Genomic DNA, 19843 nt, shown 5'->3' with positions numbered 1-19843 from the left:
TTGCACATACTTTGCAAACATTAATGCATTTCTGTATTTGTTCCATATCTTCTAGTACTTATAAGATTCAAGATTTTACCTTACAAGACTGAAATATCGCTGTTATGTCCTCGGCAACAGAATAAGCCTTTTGATAAAAGGGGATACTAATTCTTAAAGTGTGGTTAAAGAAATAAGGGTCAAGAGGCACTGCAGAATAACAGAACAAGTCTTTCACATACCCACTATCTTCTCTGCAATCTACGTTGGACACATAATTTAATTTTATGACATTTTCTTGCACTTTGGATTTTATATCATAGAACTAAAATCAGTGGTTGTTTAGAAGGAAGTTGTACATCTCAAAATACAGAATGTCTTCTGGAACCTTTACTGGGGTTGAAGAAAAGGCAGCTGCACCCTTTACAGAGTCCCTTTAGTTATAACTTATTGTCCCCAAGACATTTTAGCTTTTTAGTACCAGGGTGTTGAAAAGAAGATAATCAGTATGGTGAGTAAAGCAAGTACCTAAGATTTTTCAGAACTGCCTCCTGTCAGATTCAGGAGGCTTTGTGTCCACCTTGCCTCTCCCCCATCACCTGTGCTTTAAAGGTAAAAAAATTAATGGTCCAACAGGTACATCATTCTGAACCAATCCAAGCGAGTGATATATCCCAAAGGCGTACAGCTAGGCATTTTTGTTCATGTTTATATCAAGGAAGAATTCTAATTTGTGATTAGCGTGGTATGGTGTATTAATATGCACAGACTCAGCTTTTGTTTCAAGCCAATACCTAGTTTATTGTTACAAGCTCGTATTTATAACTTACTAAAAATGTCAACACTGCTCCCACAAGTCCCTCCCCAGTATGTTTTTCTCATTCCAACCTCCTTGTGACCACTGTTATTGTTCTCATGCCTTCTCATTTCTGCCTGTGATGTTTATTTTTCCCAGGCCCACAGCTTGCTGGATATTAACTGTTCTGTACTCCTGCTCCAGAGGCTTTCAACAACACTTGTGGCTATCTCTTGCTCACCATCTCTTCTGAGAGTGTGGCACTTTCAGGCAGTCAGAGGCTGACCTCCTGCCTGCTTCCAGGCTCTAAGCCATGCTTAGCTGTTTCTGTTATCTTCACTAATGGGATGAATCATAGAATCACCAGGTTGGAAGAGACCCACCGGATGAGTCCAACCATTCCTATCAATCACTAAACCATGTCCCTTAGCGCCTCATCCACCTGTCCATTAACACCTCCAGGGAAGGTGACTCAACCACCTCCCAGGGCAGCCTCTGCCAGTGCCCAATGACCCTTTCCGTGAAGTTTTTTTTTCTGATATCCAGTCTGAACCTCCCCTGGTGGAGGTTAAGGCCATTCCCTCCCATGTATCAGAGCTCTGCATAGATGAGTGACAAAGGAACTGAAGATGGCTTGACTGGCCTTTCTTAGGAGAGCCTGGAGCCGGTTACAGCATTCCCAACAGCTCTTTCCCCATGGAGTTTAAAAACCCCAAGCAGCCCCTGGAGAGCCCTGTGGGGACTATCTCCTAGCGGGGAGACAACAGTGGCTGTGAGAGCCCATTGCACTGCTCAGCGTTACAACCAATGCTCCCACTGCCCTGATGCCAAAAATGCTAGCGAACCAAAATCTCCAAGACTAATTTTGGAGCTGTAGAAAGCGAGCATCCTTCATCTGGCCTTGGTGACATGAGAGTGCAATCTCTATTGATTGTGTGCAGCGAGACAAGAGCTGGGGACAGAATGCATCCCCCACTTAAATTCTCGTGTATAAATTTTCTCGGAAATCTTATGCATATTCTACTACTTTCCAAGGTCTAATTTTGATGGGACGAGCTTTGCAAGGGTCAAATCTTTGGCGATTTGGAGCTGGCTGCAGCCGTGGCTGCCCCTGCCCTGGAGCCGCAGGCGGTGCTGGCAGCAGAGCCCTCAGCTCCGCTCCCGCCGCACTCGAGGCGGTGTCACCTCCCGGGAGCGAGCAGCGCCCGGGGACACGCGGCTTGGGACGAGCCCCGGTGCCAGCGGGGCGCCCGGCCCGGCTGCCAAAGGGCCGATTTGCTCGGCCCCGCCCCGCCCCGGATGCAGTCGCTGCCCGGTTCCTGCGCGCCCCGCGATGTCGCTCGTGGCCGAGGCCTTCGTCACCCAGCTGGCCGGTGAGGGGCGGCCCCGGGGACCCCCGGGCCGGGAGAGGGGACGGTGCCTGCCCGCCTCTGGGGGGGGCGTGGAGGGGGGGCTGGGGCGAGGGGACCCTGCAGCCCGAGCTCTGCCGCGGGGACGCCTCCCGCCAGACCTGGCCGGGGGCACCGCGGGGCATCCACGGCAGCCCCGGGCAGCCTCTGCCGGTGTCCCGCTGCCCTTGTTGTGAAGAATTTCTTCCTACTGTATGATCTAAACCTTCCCCCTTCCAATTCTAAGCCGCTCCCCCTCGTCCTATAGCTCCGTGACCTTCTGAAAATCGCCAGCTTTCTTTGCAGCCCCCTCAGGTGCTGGAAGGTCGCTATAAGGTCTCCCCAGAGCTTTCAATTCTCCAGGCTGGACAGCCCCAGCTCTCAGCCTGTCCCCAGCTGTGCCAGTGTGCATTTGTGCTTTGGTTTAACAACTTCGCTGTCTCAAAACCTATTTACTTTACCACTGTTTACCTCTGCTTCGAGGACAGGCTGAGAGAGTTGGGGTTGTTCAGCCTGGAGAAGAGAGGGCTCTGAAGAGACCTTATAGTGGCCTTCCAGTACCTGAACGAGTGACAGGAAAGCTGGGGAGGGACTTTTCCAAGGGCGTGGAATGATAGGATGGGGAGGAACGGCTTTGAATTCAAAAGGGGAGGATTTAGATTAGACATCAGGAAGAAATTTTTTATGATGAGGGTGGTGAGGCACTGGAACAGGTTGCTCAGGGAAGCTGTGGCTGCCCCATCCCTGGAGGTGTTCTGGGGCAGGTTGGATGGGGCCTTGGGCAGCCTCGTCTGGTGGGAGGTGTCCCTGCCCATGGTGAGGTTGAAACTCTATAATCTTTAAGGTTCCTTCCAAACCATTCTCTGATTCTACTTTTCTTCAGCAGTCAAAAAGCCCACATCATATTTATCACAGCAGCAGCTGGAGTTGACTCACACTCTGCAGAAGAGCTCTGCTGGCTCCCCAACAGCGTGCTGCATCTCCAGTGTTGCTCTTGGGAAGCTAAGAAATGTAACGGGACTGTTTGTTAGTGCTCTTGTGATCCACTGCAGCTGGGCCACATACAGTGGATGTGAACCTTGCCCCAAAACTGAACTGTGTATCACTGTGGAGTTATTTAGCAAAAAATGATACTAGTTTGCTCTAAAGGAAAAAGAAAACATGCACCTGCCCTAATTCCTGGCTAGGAAGTTCAAAATATATTTAGTATGTTGCATGCTGAAATAGACCAGTATCTACTTGTTATTCTCAGTTCCTGATTTCTTGCTGCTACAGAAACTCACAAAAAATACAAAATGCAGGAAGACAGCGTTTTAATTGCTAGTGGCCTGTTGAGGGGGAGGCTGGTGTTTTGTCCCAGGAGCTGGTTTTTCTGTTGCTTGGTAGATATATTGGCAGAAGAGTCCAAGTTGGGTTCCCTGCTATCAATGTACAGTTTCCAAAGCAAGCTTGCCCCTGACTGGTAGGTAAAGTGGAGGTGATGGATCTTGAGTCTGGATGTGTAGAGGTACCCATAGACAAGCTGGGAAGTTGTACTGGGTTCTTTATTAGTTTGCAGATGGTAGCACAGGCCATGCTTATGTTCAGGGGCGCAGAGTCCTGGATCCTCAGGACCTGGAGAATACCATCATAATCAGCATTGCTTTGTGCTATTTACTAGCCGTTATGATACAATGTAGTTTATTGTGAAACACAAGGATAATGATGTATTTGAGTAGATGTTGATTTCTGCTGCATTCCTCTGCTCTGTGACCTTTATGAATATGCTATAGTGACAGCTTGCCAATATGTACTTTTTTTCCTGGAATTACAAATACAAACTCAGAACTGTATTGTATATAGGCATCTCATTGCTTTCTTGTTGAAAGTGTTGGGTTTTTTTTCACAACAACCTCCCACTAAACAAGCAAATTGTGTTGGAATACAGCAATGACAGATCTTAAGTATAGCGTAAAGAAAATGTGTGTTTAAAAAAAATAGAAGCAAGGAAACAAAGTTCTGCAATAACTGGTGCTTTCCCTCCTTGCTGAAGCATTCTTCCTCTGTTCCTGGAGAAAGTCTTGCCTCGCTTTCTAGGGACTTGAATACTGCTTATACTGGTCTCAGACTCTTGTGTTAACAACTGTACTATTAAGGTGGTACTTTGAGGCCGTCAGAGCTGCTGGATATACATACAGACAAGGGAGTGAGAGGCTAGAGAGCAGCCTTGCGGAAAGGAATCTGGGGGTTCTGGTTGATGGCAAGTTGAACATGAGCCAACAGTGTATCCTGGCAGCCAAGAGGGCCAACTGTGTCCTGGGATGCATCAAGCATGGCATTAGCAGCCAGCTGAGGGAGGTAATTGTCCTGCTGTACTCCGCACTGGTGTGGCCCCACCTTGAGTACTGTGTGCAGTTTTGGGCACCACGGTATAAAAGGATGTAAAGCTACTGGTGAGTGTCCAGAGGAGGGCCACAAAGTTGTTGAAGGATTTAAAGGGGAAGCCATACGAAAAGTAGCTAAAGTGACTTGGTCTGTTCAGCCTGCAGAAGAGGAGACTGAGATGAGACCTCATGCAGTTTACTGCTTCCTCACAAGGGAAGGAAGAGGAGCAGGCACTGATCTCTCTGCTGACCAATGATAGGACTCAAAGGAACGGCGTGAAGTCAGTTGCTTTGTCATGGCAGTTGCAGTGAACTACTGCTCCTCTAGCGTGTAAGAGCTGTAAACAATGGGTCTCTGCCTGCAGGTATTTAAAGACAATCATCCCAGCATAGTTAATTTTCTAGAAATATGATAAAAACTGAAGAAAGGGTGTTAGTAGAGAACAGAACCATAACTAATTTTTACACACTGACTTGCTTGTGTATGGCTTAAAATTTTTCTTTTTTTTTTAAGTACTACCTGTCTTCACCTTTGTGCACCTTATGCATTCACTTCTGATGTGCCTGTTCACTGTCTGGGCAGAGACTGAAACACAGAAAATACCATATGAATTTTAGAAAAACCTTTCTTTTACTGTGGGGATGGATTAACATTGGAGCAGGTTGCTTGGAGAAATTGTGGAGTTTCCATCCTTGGAGATAGTAAGCAGTCAACTGGAGATGGCCCTGGGCAGCCTGCTGAAGCTGACCCTGGACCAGCAGGAATGCCTTCCAACTTCAGCTGTTTGGTGCTCAGCTTGCTTGCGCTTCTGGACTAATTTAACTAATTTGCTTCTGGACCCACTCTGTGCATTCATTCGCCGAAAGATGTTGAACACAGCCTGCTGTTTTAATGCATTAAAGATTAAATACAAAATAATTACTAAATTACTTACGTGGAATAAAACGCTTTAGTGTCACTCAACTTATTCATAAAATGTAAAGCTTCTTCAGAAATATAAAGAGGTTGATGCTTTGTCTCAGGGAATAATAAAAATATTTCTGTAGCTTCATGAATTACAGGCATGTTATGTCGCATTTTAAATCATCTATTTCTGAACTGTAGGAAAATATTAATTGGATAATATGGTAGAGAATTTGTTTAGAGTAGCTCAGCATCAATCACATATTCACAGGATATGCAATGAGTGTTTATACTGTAAGAAGAATTAAGAGTGCCAGCTTTCAAGTGGTCCAGAACATTAATCTTTCTAACTCTAGTGGTTTTGAGAAGCTGACTGCTCAAATAATCTATAAAAGACTGTTGAAAAGATGTTTAATTGATCACTAAATTACTCAATATGCCTTATTCTTCCCCCCTCCAAAAAACCCATTAATTTTAGATCAGTGATCAAAAGAGAAAATAATATCCTTGTTTGTCCTTTGATCTTTGGCAAATGATTTGCTTATTGCTGTTGAGTGACGTCCAGAGAAACTAGTTTTAATACTAAGCAAAATGAATACAGTTTCAAAACCAGATGCCCTTCTGCCTTTAGATATTTTACATTCTTAGCAAGCCTACCTCCAATATGATGTGCCAGAGCAAAAATAACTCTGACGCATATGTTTTATGTATTGAGACTAGCTGCAGTTTGGCTGCAAACAAATACATAGGGAATGAAACCTAACCATTTAAATAGTTCCTGCACATAAAGACATAAAATTTAAACTGAGAATGCATTTTGTGCATCAGAATGCGCATGAGTAAATGTTAACATATCCTGCACGTGTAAGGTGAAAAAAATAGTCATTCTTAATAGTCATTACTTAATAATAGGTTGTGTGCAGCACAGATTGTTTAAGCTGCTTCAAAGGTGCTTGTAGTCAAAAAGAGGTGATTTGAAAATACCAAATTTGTCAGGCTGTATGATTTTATCTGACAGTATTCTTTTACATATTTTTTTTTTTTATGTAATTGCACTAAAAGGAATCCCTTTGACTCTTATTCAATTTCAATAAACAAGCCTCTTGCCAGTTGGTGCTCAGACACATGTTTGAATTTGAACCAATTCTCTGAGTTGATTGCTTATGTAATCTTCCTTTTAGGCTGGGGAAGAATGACTTTCACAATTATTATAGTACAGTACATCTTTTACTTTGAGATATTGTTATTTCTTGGTTTTAAGAAGCAATATAATTACAGTTTATAATAGAGTATGCTTCTATAGTTGTTTCTGGCTCCATTAAGACCAAGCAGTCTTTCTTTAATCAGCGTTTTATCGTTGCATATTTTCTGTTAAAGTAATATCTTCTATTCTTATGCCAGAAATGAGATTGCTCTAGAAATAATGGTAACAAAAGTAGTAAATGAAAAGTAACATATATTTTGATATTGTTCAGCTTGATTTGCTAGTGAGCTTTCATCAATTGTGGAATGATTCCAGATATAAGTGCTGTTTAGCAGCCTAACTGTTCAGCTCACAAGTGGTCACAGAAGAACAGCTTTGGATAGGAACCAGATTTTTCTTCTCTTTCTCACTCCTGTTTTCTTTCTGGTCTTTGGATGCTTTCTTCTCTTGGACTGTCCTCAGTTGCTCACCTGGTTCTCTTCCTGTTGTTTGGACCCTGTGAGCTGCTTCCTTTTCAAAACAAAATAGCATGGTTGCCGTTCTCTTTTGCTGTAGTTGAGCAGGTGTTGCATGTTGCTGCATTGCTGGGCATTTTCAGCTGTCTCTTGAAAGTAAGAAACTGCAGCTGCATGCAAGCCAAGGAGAGGGCAGAGAGAAAGACCACACTAGGTTCTGAAATTTTAGTTACTATTATTATTTTAAAATTCTGGTCTTTGGTTATTAAGAAGGCAACATAGATGTCATGAGAATATGGATGTTTTAATACAAACTGGGAGAAGCCCCATGCAGTAGTAAAACCTATGAAATAGGTAGGAAGGGTTGGAAACATCAAAGAAAAAAAATTGAAGTGGTGCTGCAGAGAATGCAGGAGAAATTGATACCAGTCTCATTTGGGAGGAGGAAGCCCAACCAAAACCCTGGAATGTGCATGCTGAATTGGAAAATAAAAATGCTGAGAGCTGGGAATTTTTGGCAGGTCTGCCTTCTAACTGTTGTGTAATGAAACTGAACCCAATGTGAAGCTTGCATCCCTAGCAAGAACCTTCAAAGTGCAACTGCATGTGTATTTTTTCTTTTTTTTTTTGGAGAAACTGCGTGCATTGGAATGTGTTCATTGATAGCTTTGGAAAAGCTCCTTCATTAGGAAGACTGTGAGGGTATGATTAAGAGAATGGGATAAATGTTTTCAGATTTTGAAATATGGAGTCTGCAGTGTTTCCCAGAGGTGAGGAAGAGCCTGAGAGGTGCTATTGCAAATAACATTGTCTGATTTGGGCTGACTTAAAGGCTGCTAGCCCTAAAGCAGCACCTTCCCCCTTGCTAATGGCAGTGCTTGTCTGACTGACTGCACCAGCGCTAGGTTTTTGCACTTCTACCCTGTGAAGCTCTCCTGCCTAGAGATCTGTCTCTTCTTACTCCTTTGCAAGACTGGTACAAAGAGTCTCTATTGTGTCTCCTAGTACTGCTGTGCTCAGGGCTATGGGCAAGATGGGAAAGAGAGAATGAAGAGGAGCCTGGACAAAAGGCCAGAGGGGCCAGGGCTGGGTGAGCAGGAATTGTGTGTGTGGAGCAGCTTTTGGAGCAGGTATGGAATACCGAGGTCCTGTCTGGTTGGACAGATGTTTAGGTGCTGTGTTGTGGATCAGAGCAGGGGTGCTGTGGGTGAGAAAGCAGCGAGCTCCTTGGGGCATTTTGTAGAAATGATGCTCAGACTGCCTGCCAAATGTCCATAGGGCAGGAGCGAGTTTGGACTACCAGAGACAAGAGGGTTCAAGAGAGCTTTCAAAGTCTACAAATGTAGATAGCGTGGCTAAGAAGTGTTGCAGGGCAGTGAAGCACTTAAGGCATTTTTGAGTATCATACCTCCACTGCCCTACTTCTCACAGGTCTTGTGCTTGAAGTTTTACTTCTTGAGTCAGAGCCAAAGTGGGGAAAAGGGCTTAAGTAGCACAAAGGAGAGGGATTGATTTAGAGATCTATAAAAAGCTATAATTAAGAATTACAGAGCTTCTTCAACATGGAGCATTTATGGTGACTATCAGGAATAAGTAAAACGGCTCCAGCTTGTCAGGTCTTTATAAATAGAATCTTTTTTGACATCATTTAGCTGGTGCCCTCTGATTTTTCTGAAGAAATCCAGATGTTGATTTAGGAACAACTTTTATTTATGGATTTGATTTGGTTGAGATTTTTTGGCCTCCTCTTTTGATGGGAGGTGTAATTCTGCGATTGTGGCGATGCTGAGCTATCTCCCTCCCGTGGCCTCGCCTAGCAGTGAGAGCGCTGAGCACCCTGGAGGACTGAACCACGGATGTGTACACTCTGGAAAGTCAACTTGAAGACAGTAACAGAATTGGACTAATGCTGAAATCCATCCAATTAATAGCTTTCTTGGAGGGTGAAGAAGCAGATTATGTCATGCGAAATGGCTAGTGCAGTAGTCACACGCTGGCTCTCTTAGTGGAGCAGCCACAGGAAACTCAAGTTTGACAGTTGCTGCTGAGATTGAGTCTTTACATTGACAGTCTGTTTGATCAATAATTACTGACCAGTCATGATTTATCTGAATTGTAATGTCTCTACAAAAAAGGCCTGGGATGGATTTAAGCAAGTGATGTAATTATTTGATACATGATTTAATGCATGCTGTTTAACTTATGTGAAAGTCCGTTTTCATTTGGCAAGGCACTATGAAACACTTTTTGGTCCTTTGTCAGCAGAGCCAGGGAGTTGCTGATGCTTTCATTTTTTCTTGGCCCTTGTTAGTTTACAGGATCAGGCCAATTACGTGCAATTGATCTGTACTCAGGGTGGGTGGGGTGAACTGGTGGGTCTCAAGGCACCTAATTCACAACTTTCTTGTGCTTCCTTTATTGATCACCATTGATGCAAGAGATGTATGTTTTTAACTGCTTTGGTTCCAAAGTGTCTGCAGCTTCACCCCTCCACTTATTTCCTGTAATAAGGATATAGAGGCACGTGAATTCCTAGCATTTTGTTTTTAAACAGTGTATTGTACTTGAAAATGTGACTGATTTGTATTATGAAATGAGAAAGAAGTGATCGTCTGCTTCTTTTTGATGCATCTTAGCGTCAAGCAGCTAATAATCATCTTGCCTTCTGGAGTCTGTGGGATAGCTTTCCATGTGGTTTTCTTTGGGTTAATACATCTAGAACACAGTGAGCAGCAGATCCCCCCCTAGCACCAGTCTTGGGAAACTTTTCCTGCCGACTATGGTATTTGCTGCATAACGTTTGGAGACTTGTAAGTAATGTTGTTGGATATGGATGTTGCCCAGATGTAAGACTAAACTTCTTTTCAGTGTTTACTCTTGTGAGAAAACAGTTTTGAGGTATCTCATTATAATTTAATCAAATTTGTACCGAGGGAGAGGCCAAAGCAAGCTATGTGGAAATAATGTGTAAGTTAATCTCTCCAGCTGTAATATTGTAGTACAGTGATTCAAATTAATGCCAACTTTTTTTTTTAGTTTTAATAGGCGATATCTTGCCTCTTGGCTCTTTTAATAGGCCTTTAATGCCATGTGAACCAAACTGGTAAATACAGATGTTTTAGTTTTTTATGCAAGTTTAAAAAGAATATAACAGAAAGGAAACTGATCCATGCAAATGTGGTGACTTTAGAGAACGAGTAGTCTTTATTTCTATATGATTCATAAATAAGTTCTTAATGTTTCAGAAAGTTGCTCTTTATGAGAAGATGAGATGTTCCTGGGCCAGGTCCTAGCCTTAGCTGCACAACAGCATGCAGTGAACTGCATGGAAGAGTTTTTTAGTTGACAGAGTGCTTCGTTTACAGATGCAGAAAGAAGATATCAAAGGATTACTTGCTGGCATACTGAGAATTCAGTAAATATTAGTTTATAGGAGACTTGGGGCAGAGATTATTTTGATTTACTTCTCGCTGTTTTAGTACTTGAGAAATAATCAACAGGATAGTAATGTGCGGTGTTGATTCTTTATCCTTGATTCATATAGGCATAGGCTATTTCTATAACAGGAAATTATTTCTATCTGCATTGCCTTCCAGAAATATTCTTGCCCCACCAAAACTGTATGGTATTACTAAGAGCTGGGAACAACCTGATTTCAAGTTGAGAGTTCTCTTAGAATAACTTTGAACTTGTTGAGAACTTCATTTCCCGTGCAGGAGAGAATACCTTGATGCCTGGATCCACAGGTCTCTGGCATTTGCTGGTGCCTGATATTCAAGAATGCTGCAGCTTGACAGCAAGTGTGCTAAATGAGTGGCAGAGCAGCAGGGCAGACCATGCTGCTTACCCTGCTGCTTGAAACTAGCTATTCATACTAGACTGCTGAATCTGCTAAGTTACTGCTTAGCATATTCCACAATTTAACATGCAGAGTATTTCTTGCCTTCTCATTTTCACAGTCTGAGTCTTATTTTTTTTTTTAAATAACAGGATTAAAGGCATAACTGTAAACCATTTATTTCATTACCGCTCTTTCATCATTGTGAAGCTGCTTGGGAAAGGTGGGTGAAAATGTCTGTTTCCCTCATTGTTCCAGGCAGCACTGACACAGGATGAATAGTTTCTGAGTAATTCAGTGTGTAGGAGTTGAAACCAAGTTTTCTATCATTGTAAAAAGACTGAACAGCCTGGACAAGGAATTGGCGGGGCTGAGACACTGCAGAGTGTCTTGGGAACATGGTGCTTCCTCTTGCACAGACTTCACTGGGGAAATGTTATTGCAACCTCTCATTCTTTGAACTGAAATTCACCTCTGTGCAAGTATAGCATGTCCTGTTTTGAGAGCATTAGTTGGAGCTGAGATGTGCACAGACCTCAGGTGAGCTGCTGATCCTCTGCTGACAGTGGGGTTCAGTGCTCTTAACTATCTCTTCTTACAGCATATGTGCGTACTTCTTTCTTGCTGTCTTGAAACTATTTGTGTGGATAAAGTCTTATTGAAATGACAGTGTGAAACATCTGGAAACGCTGAAATAAAAATGCTAATTGAATATCTGTTTCTGGCCTTAAAGTTGCTCAATTAGAACATTTCACCACAAAACATGAAAAAAGCACCTAATGCAAGGCATTTTTAGTGGCAAAGAATTTGACTGTTATGCCTCATTCTGTGTTTTGCAAGTGTTTTTGTAAGAGCAGAAACTGTGTCTTTTCTAAGTAATTTTCTCTCATGACAGTTGAGAAGTCTAGGAATTTGTTCTAATAGATAGTTACAAACCTAAGTAATTAAAACTCCACTGGGAACATGCAACACACCAGTTCACAGAATTTTCTTCTCAAAGTCTAATTTGACAGCTAAGAACCCTGTTAACCCTTTGAAACCTGCATTTTCTATGCTAAATTGTTAATAAGTAAACCACTTTGACTAACAAACATGTTGAGCATTGTGAAATTTTCATGCCCTTTTAGTCATCCACAAAACCAAAGAAGATTTTATGTAGATGGTCTACTTGCCATTTGACTTCTCCGGTTGTTGTGAGGCTGCATCTGCTGAATTCTCTGCTCATGGGATAATGAGGCTTACGCTGTGATGTTTTCTGTGTCCATCTCCCTTTAATTCTCATTTCCCAGTATTTTTTGAACTCAAAGGTCATTTCAGACAAATATGACAGGGAGGACTGATCCCATATTGTGTAACTGGCATTAAAGCAAGCAGCATTATGGGGGAGAAGTTGGGAAGGACAACAGAATGATGTTTGCTTGTCCTGAACAAAGAGCAGACAGTCCACATGAAAAACTAAATATTTGAATTTGTTCAGCATGGGAGAAATTTCAGTAGGATGGGAAAACAACTTTCAGGAAGGAGCGCAAACCTGAGAGGCAGACCCATGGAAAACCACACAGTACTAATTCCTCTGATTATGGAGGCAGAGGGAAGAACCAAATAGTTCCTTATTCCCAAGATATGTAGAGGAGTTATTCCTGTAAGGCATACTTCCAGGCAATTATTTCATCTTGTGAGGAACTAATGGTAGAAGTGTCTGCTGCGTAGGATCTAACACATAAATGTGATTCTGTGTTGAAAGCTTCTGAAACTGAATCGACATCACATTTGTTAATATTCTCCTTATATACCTAGTGCGACAGTCACCGTGGTTAGCAGAGAAACTAACATCTACAGACCAGAAGATTATAGTTGCCGAAGGATAAACTGGATTTGACTTCATTAGTGCACAAATGATAAGTTTGTGAGGAGTTATTATAGCATTAATCAACTTGATGGATTGGAAATATGACAGAACTGAAGCAGCGTGTAATATTAGTGCCTATTATTCTACAAATTATGTCTTCACCTACATTCATAAGGCAAGAGTCATTGCCGTACATTAAAGATGTTACACACTTCTCTTGTGGAGGCATGTGACATCCCTTCAGTGATTCCTCCTCCTCTTTCCCCAGCAGGGTTCTGGTCTCCTTTAGCTGTGTGTTTTCATCTTACAACTAATCGAAGGTGGTTAGGGAGCTGATGTTCGAATTTTGCTTGCACCTTATAAACCTGGCCCTCTCATGTAGCAGCGTGTATTAAAACTTCTTGCTCCATCAGAAAAAAAGTATTTTATATTCTAAACATCTTGGAAGAAGAATAATAGGTGGAAATTCAAAGAAATGTGACAGATAGTGAGTAGATATTTAATTCCTTGATCCTAGAGATTTGCCAGGCTTTGTATATATACCTTTGGCATTGCTGGAACAAAATCTGCTGTGTGCAACTCTGAATGCATGATGCAGAGTATCTTTTTCTAGGCTGTAAGTAATAGTATGTGAATCTTGTTGTGAAGCTGATTTTTTTTAAAACTCTGCCTGTACAGTGCTTGCTAAACCAATGATCTTCTGTCTGGTCTTGCAAAGAAATTAAGACCTCAGTTCAAGGTTTGTGAGCATGTGTCCATCTCATTCAGAATTGTGACCTCCCTCTGTAGACCGTCAGGTGCCAAGTGCAAGGGGTATTATTCATTCATTTGATTAGAAATGCTGGAATCAAGGTGTACTGATAACCAAGACTGAGATTTTCATTTGGCTGGTTGTTCTCGTTTTGTTTACTTGTCAAAAGACATTTATTAGTACACAACTAAATTGTGAATGAGCTAGTGCAAAGATTTTAAACTACTCTTATCCTTTCCTTCCCTTAAGTTCAGTGTGTGTTCTTGTTTATACTAAAACTTCATATCATGAAGCAGCAGGTACGGTTCATGAAAATTTGTAGGTGGTCAGTAGAATGTGAAAGGAAAATTTAAGCTGATAAGGGCAAACAAATGAGAAAGAATATTCTACTTCTGTTGTGTTTTATAGCATGGGTGTGTCAGCCCTTAGCAGGAGTGTGGGATTGGATTCTGTGTGCCAAGATGCTGTTAGATACAAACATATTCCCATGGCTACATAGCTTAGTGCCAAGATCAGACTGGAGTTACTATTTGGATTACTTGAAATACACCTAGAAGTTTTGTTAGAAAATGAAAAGCTCACTTGATGTTTGTGGGCCTGAAATATTTCAGCTGTGTACTTGTGTCAAAATAGGCCACTTTCAGTTTGGACCAGAATCCAAAGATTATATCTAAATCTGACCTTCTAGTCTTAACAGGGTCAGGAAAAAAAATTCAGTAGAAATGGGCCCACGCAATTTGAAGTTCTCTGTACCATTTTGGGCGTGTAAAAAGGATGTTTTCACTGGGTGGCTGGAATATTTACAAGATCAGTGTACCTTTGTAACTTAATTACTTCTGTAAATATGTGAGTCCTGCACTACTAAGTTTGCTAAAGTATAGGAAGAGCATTCTTAATTCCCTTTTTCCATTTGCTCTTGCATCTTTAGTAGACTTGAAGAGAAATGTTAGAGAAATTATTTTGAGCAGTTAAGGCTGTAGTACTGCAGACTCTTATCTCGGTCCCTTTTTATTTAAAGAAGTGAATGTACTTCCACCTCAAGAATTTTTACTCCAGGGCAGAACTTTAATGGAGGAGTGTAAAACCAATAACTGCTACAATAAAACATAAAACATTTTTTGATGCCACTTAAATGTGATTAGTTGCTTTCTCGTGCTCATACTAGTATAGGTCTGATAGGTTCTGTGCTTTAATGTTAGACGCAATGACCTTTGCAAAACCATGTACAATGTTTTAAGCTTCATGGTTCTGGGTGACTTCCATAAAGATGAATACTTCAGGAGTATCCAAAAAGAAGGATAGTTAGAAAATCATACATTTTTTTTTCCTCTTGGAGTTCTGAGGGCAAAGACACAAAGAATGGCCTTACTGAAGCCAGTGCCATATTTCTGTTTGAATGACACAGTTATTTAAAGACATAAGATAGTCTTAAGAAAAAATTATGTGATTAGAACATTAATTTTGTTTACAAATAGCTATTTTGGGTCGAATGCAAGGTTTGAATTGGTATTTAAAATAGATTTTTTAATCACACATTAACAAGGGATTTAATGGAGACAAAACAATGTGGCAACCTGTTATCTTAATGCTACTGTTAGCAGTAAATTAGTACTGATTATTACTTTTGTATTCCCATAAATTCAAGTGGTGAATGATTGATTGAGTGCAGTGGTTCTCAACTCTAAGATGTGATTTTCTTATTTCCTTGCTGTTTTTTTTAAGAACCGTTCAACTGTTTTGAACAACTGATGATGCAAATTTTTTAGTACGTATTGATATTCCCATTTTAGGGTTGACCAGTGCATCATGTAAAGCGAGATAGTCTCAGCTGTTCTGGTGGGTAGGTTTCTGATGAGCACCTGGCTTTGCGCATGTTATATAGGACCAGTGAGGACCCAACTTTAAAAGGCAGAAAGCTTTTCCATTTCCCCAAAGTATTCTTCACACTTGGTTTGGAGGTTTATGCTTCTGTCCTCTGTGTCTTGTTCTATTCTTTCCAGAATTCTTTGTTTAGAATAAGTAGTTGCTCTTGAGAGTGGCCAGAATTGTGATGGGAATGTACACAAGGATGTCTTTATAGTACTTTAGCTACTTCAGAATTACAAGTCCTTTCTGTAATTTAGCTTGAACTTTAGCTTTTCTTGCAACATTAAATTCTGGGACTCAGTTTTCTGCTCTGTGCTGTCCCTTTGTGAGCAGCACAGGAGGAGAGAGTGATGGTGGGACATTTTTAGGGCAGGTTAAATTGTGTATCAGCATCTTTGTAGTTTGAGTTCCTACTCTAGCTAACATTTGTGTTCTGTTAGCATCTGCAAGCACATTGTTGTTTGGCTTGCTTAATTAATTCCTTTTCTTTCCACAGCCGCAGAGCCTTGGCCAGAAAATGCTGCATTGTATCAGCAACTGAAGGGTGCGTACGCTTGTTTTTGCAATCAATAATTACTTTATTTTTAGAAAACACATTAACTATGCACTAAGATAATTAACTGCAAGGAAGCACAGAAACTGTGTTGTTTGTCTGGTCAGAGGTTTTAGCTATGCTTGCATCTGCCAGTATAAACCAGCTATTCAAGGCCTATAAGGTCCTTGGTTTATTATTGACTCATTATATTGGCTGCTGTAGGCAGTGTAAAATGATGTGGTTGCAGGCACAGTTGGCAGATTTACTGCACCAATAGCTGAGGCAGCAGATTTTTGAAGTCTTGTGGTAAAGTGGGCTCTCAGTAAAAAGGAACTGTTAAAATGTATAGGCTAGGATGGTTCAGGTTCCCTTTAGCAGCTCTTCATATATCATCAGATCACATTATGGCCCCCATTTGGGGCTCAACAGCCTGCTACAGTTGTCAGAAGACTGCAAAGTAATGAAGACTAATAGGTAGCAGCCCTAGTCTTCTAAGCATGGAATTTTTATTGCAGTGAACTTGTCATCTTTCTTTTGTGTGACAGACCTAGACACAGCGTGCAATATTAACTGCAAGTCGCTTTTATACATTTCTGAATGCTTTTACTTTTTAGCCAGAGGAGTTATGAAGATGCAATTTTATTTAACTTTGATTAGAAGAAGAGTAATTGGCATAAAACTCGACCATTTGGGTTTTAGTTGTGAGCATTTTTATTGTACATTGTTGGTAATGTATGATAAATGCAATTGCATTTGCAGAAGAAATATTCCTGGTATTTTTTTTTCCACTTTCTTTTTCTTTAATATTCATATCACAGTTTTTCTAGACCAGCTGCTTAATAATTATATATATGCTCCTTGTTTTTATGTGTAAGAAATTTGACCCAGAATGGCTTACAGTTACAGGTCAGTAGCTAAATGGGAACTATTTTTTGTAATTGTGTTTTTTATCTGTTGTTTTTTTTTTTTTTGTTTCAACAGATGAACAAATTTTGCTTTCTGATAATGCATCTTCCCTTGCTGTTCAGGTAAAATATCATCTTTCTTAAGCTAAAGATTTTAATTCTGGTTTATTTTTTTGATTATTAACTAGCTAAAGTAGCTGTACTTAGCTAAGTGAATAACCGAAGAATTATATCCATCAAAATCAATTACTTCGCTTCCTCCATCTGATGTACTTTACATTGTCATTCAAGTACCAGCACCTAGAGGACAGAAGGATTTTGAAAATCGTATACAGACTGCTGTTCCATGTGCTTGTATTTGTATTGGTCTGTGTTTGTATGGTGTATCTGCTTATCTACCTACTCTGGGAACTGGGGAGAGTTCCCATCTTCTGTCACTTGGTATGCTGGTTTGTCTTGTAACATCTTGCATGATGCTTGCTGGTTATTTAATTCGCAAAGCTGATACTGCCGCAGACTCCAGGCATATTTGCTTCATGCTGTGGGCACCAAGTCTGTATGTCTCGGATAGGTTTTCTCAGTTTCATTGTGTATACAGAGTTGAGATCCAATGTGGTTTTTAGAAATAGTCCATATGATTGACAAAATTGCATCTCTAGTTGACTTAAAAGCACCTCTGTGGCTGTGAAGTCTGCGTAAACTCCATTAATCTGTTAGTTCAGTAACCCCAAATCTCAAGGGAATGTTTTCCCAGTTAGCTGAGAGGGCCTGGCTGTCAGCAGTAGAGATGAGCAGGATGTCTATAAGCTTCTTGTTCTTCAAAGCAACCTTGCCTCTGCTTTGCCTAGCAGGGAGTTGCACTGTTCTCCTGCTTCTTGCTTTTTGGATGTGGTCTAGATGAGAGCAGCTAGAGCAAGCAGACTCTGAGGGCTATCTAAAAGGGTCACATCTCATTTAGCTGAAGCAGGGCGCCTGGAGACTGTAACTGACAGTACTGGTAAAATGTTGGGATCATTTGATCATGATAACTGCTTCCAGGATCTCTAACTTCTTTCCTTCCAGTCTGGCAATCTAGGAAATACTCTGAGTAAATTCTGTCATAGCAAGAAGGTACTTATCATTTGCTGGTAAGTTGAGTAATCTTTGATGCACCAAATAAATGGGGCATTGTTTATTTGAGCAGTGTGTTTTATCGTGCCGTACGTTACCACAAATAAGTGGTTTTGTTGCTCATTTGATCTCCATGTTCCTTTTTACTCCAGCAACTGTATTTTTTGTGGTACTTGTGAATTTTCTTGCCACCTAACAAGACGTATAGGTGTGACTTGTATTTAAAACACGAAGAAAAGAAACAACAACATAATCCTAAAATTTCCTTTTCCAATGCATCATTTTGCTTTACTGTTTCTAGTTCATTGTTATCCTACGCCTGTCACTTAGATGATAAATTAACTATAATATATTAAAAATGCTTGTTTTTCTTCAATATTCTCTAGGTGGACAGCTGATAGTAGCCATGACTATAAATATGGCTCTGGTAGATATCTGATCTTAAACTTTATAGAACAATTTTACATTGAGGAATTATATCTGTTTTGGAGAATCTGTATAACATGGCTGTGACCGCAAAAGAACAGCTATCCTTGGTGTCTTTGATCCATTTTGAAGTGATACCAGGATCTGTAGTTCGGTGTTACTAGCTTAGTGATCAGAAAGCTTTAAATACTCGGTTTTGTTTTGTATAAGGAAATTGCCAAGTTTCTCTGTTTTAGAACTTACCTTTTATTCTGATGAGAGCCTGTTTATCTTTTTACTGGATGTTTTTGCTGGTGTAGGTTTTTTTTTTTAAGGGGGAGAGGTTCTTTTCCTGAGGAGGGAATGGGGAGTCGGGAGGGAAATAGGAGCTAGTACCTGAGACTTTTTCCCTGCTACTGTCATTCCTTTTCCCCATGTTAGTGATTTGAGGCACGTGAGTATCACCAGGGCAGATATATAGTTTGTGGCTTACTCAACTTCCATGTGGTGAAAAGGCATCAGAATTTTGAGTCCCTCTGATCAGAAGAGCATGTGGAGCCATCCACCATCAAATCTTTAAGGAACGTGGTTCACCATATGACTCTAAATGTGCTGCAACTGGTCTTTCAGATCTAAATGTGCTGCAAAATCTCTTTGCAGCAACTCTTCGTGATGTGGCTCTGGGACAGCTCTGAGAGGGCGTATATGCAGATAGCTACATATCAAATGAAGAATAAAATCTAATGTTGTAATAAGTGATCAATCAGAATAAAAATTGACTTTTAAAATTAGCGTCCCTGCAATACAGGTGACATTTTGTGTACCTCTTCTCAACAGAGCAGGTCAAGCAGACAGCAGAGCAAGTTACTGTTGGTGTAGGTGTAACAGTGTTGCAGGCATTTTGTTTGAACGTTAATAGAGTAGTGAGGGCTGCAGATTGAACATAGCAAGACTCAACCAGCTTCCTGTTTTAATAATTATTGGATTTAGGAATTCTCATTGTGCGAAGAAATCTGGACTCCTGACTATAGCTGCATGTCAGATAAGAGAGGGGGAACAGAGTCTTCTGGGAATTGCTAAATAAGTATGGTAGTGTCTTCAGTAGTTAAAACCAACTAAACTAACCAGAAAAACCAAATCCCTCTCATCTTGTGGAGCCTCTCTGCCAGTTCTGCTAGTGGTTTTTTGTTGTCGTTGTGTGATAAGTTCTCTTCTGCCCAATGGACTAAATTAATAATTCCTTAGTCTTTCGCTGGATTGAGATTCTTTATACATGCTGAGAATGCAACGTAACTTCAAATGAACTAGTGTGTTCCCTGATATGTCATGGTGTTTGCACTCCTTGTTTGTTAACGTGAAGTAGTGTATTATACAGCCCTGTTGAAAGTGAAGCCTATTTGATCTTAGGCTGCAGAATCTTTGTACTGAATGAAGTTTGATTTACACTGTGAAGGAATTAAAAACGAGGGGAGATACTCATCAGTAATGGTTATTC

At 40.9% G+C, this 19843-nt stretch overlaps 1 protein-coding gene across 1 annotated transcript in view; it reads left to right on the top strand.

Moving 5' to 3' along the window:
* Positions 1 to 2058: 2058 nt before the first annotated feature.
* MTX2 (metaxin 2) overlaps positions 2059 to 19843 on the top strand; it is a 33800-nt gene continuing 16015 nt past the window's right edge. Inside the window, exons 1-3 of the mRNA XM_069861075.1 lie at positions 2059 to 2148; positions 15890 to 15937; positions 16910 to 16956. Of these exons, the coding sequence (XP_069717176.1) occupies positions 2109 to 2148; positions 15890 to 15937; positions 16910 to 16956 (135 nt within the window). The 5' untranslated portion in view covers positions 2059 to 2108. The remainder of the gene's footprint in view (positions 2149 to 15889; positions 15938 to 16909; positions 16957 to 19843) is intronic.

This window comes from Phaenicophaeus curvirostris, chromosome 7 (assembly GCF_032191515.1).
Source record: "Phaenicophaeus curvirostris isolate KB17595 chromosome 7, BPBGC_Pcur_1.0, whole genome shotgun sequence".
In the NCBI taxonomy this organism is placed as follows: Eukaryota; Metazoa; Chordata; class Aves; order Cuculiformes; family Cuculidae; genus Phaenicophaeus; species Phaenicophaeus curvirostris.
The sequence above is the reverse complement of the archived record's forward strand: the minus strand, read 5'-3'. Positions and strand labels throughout refer to the sequence as shown.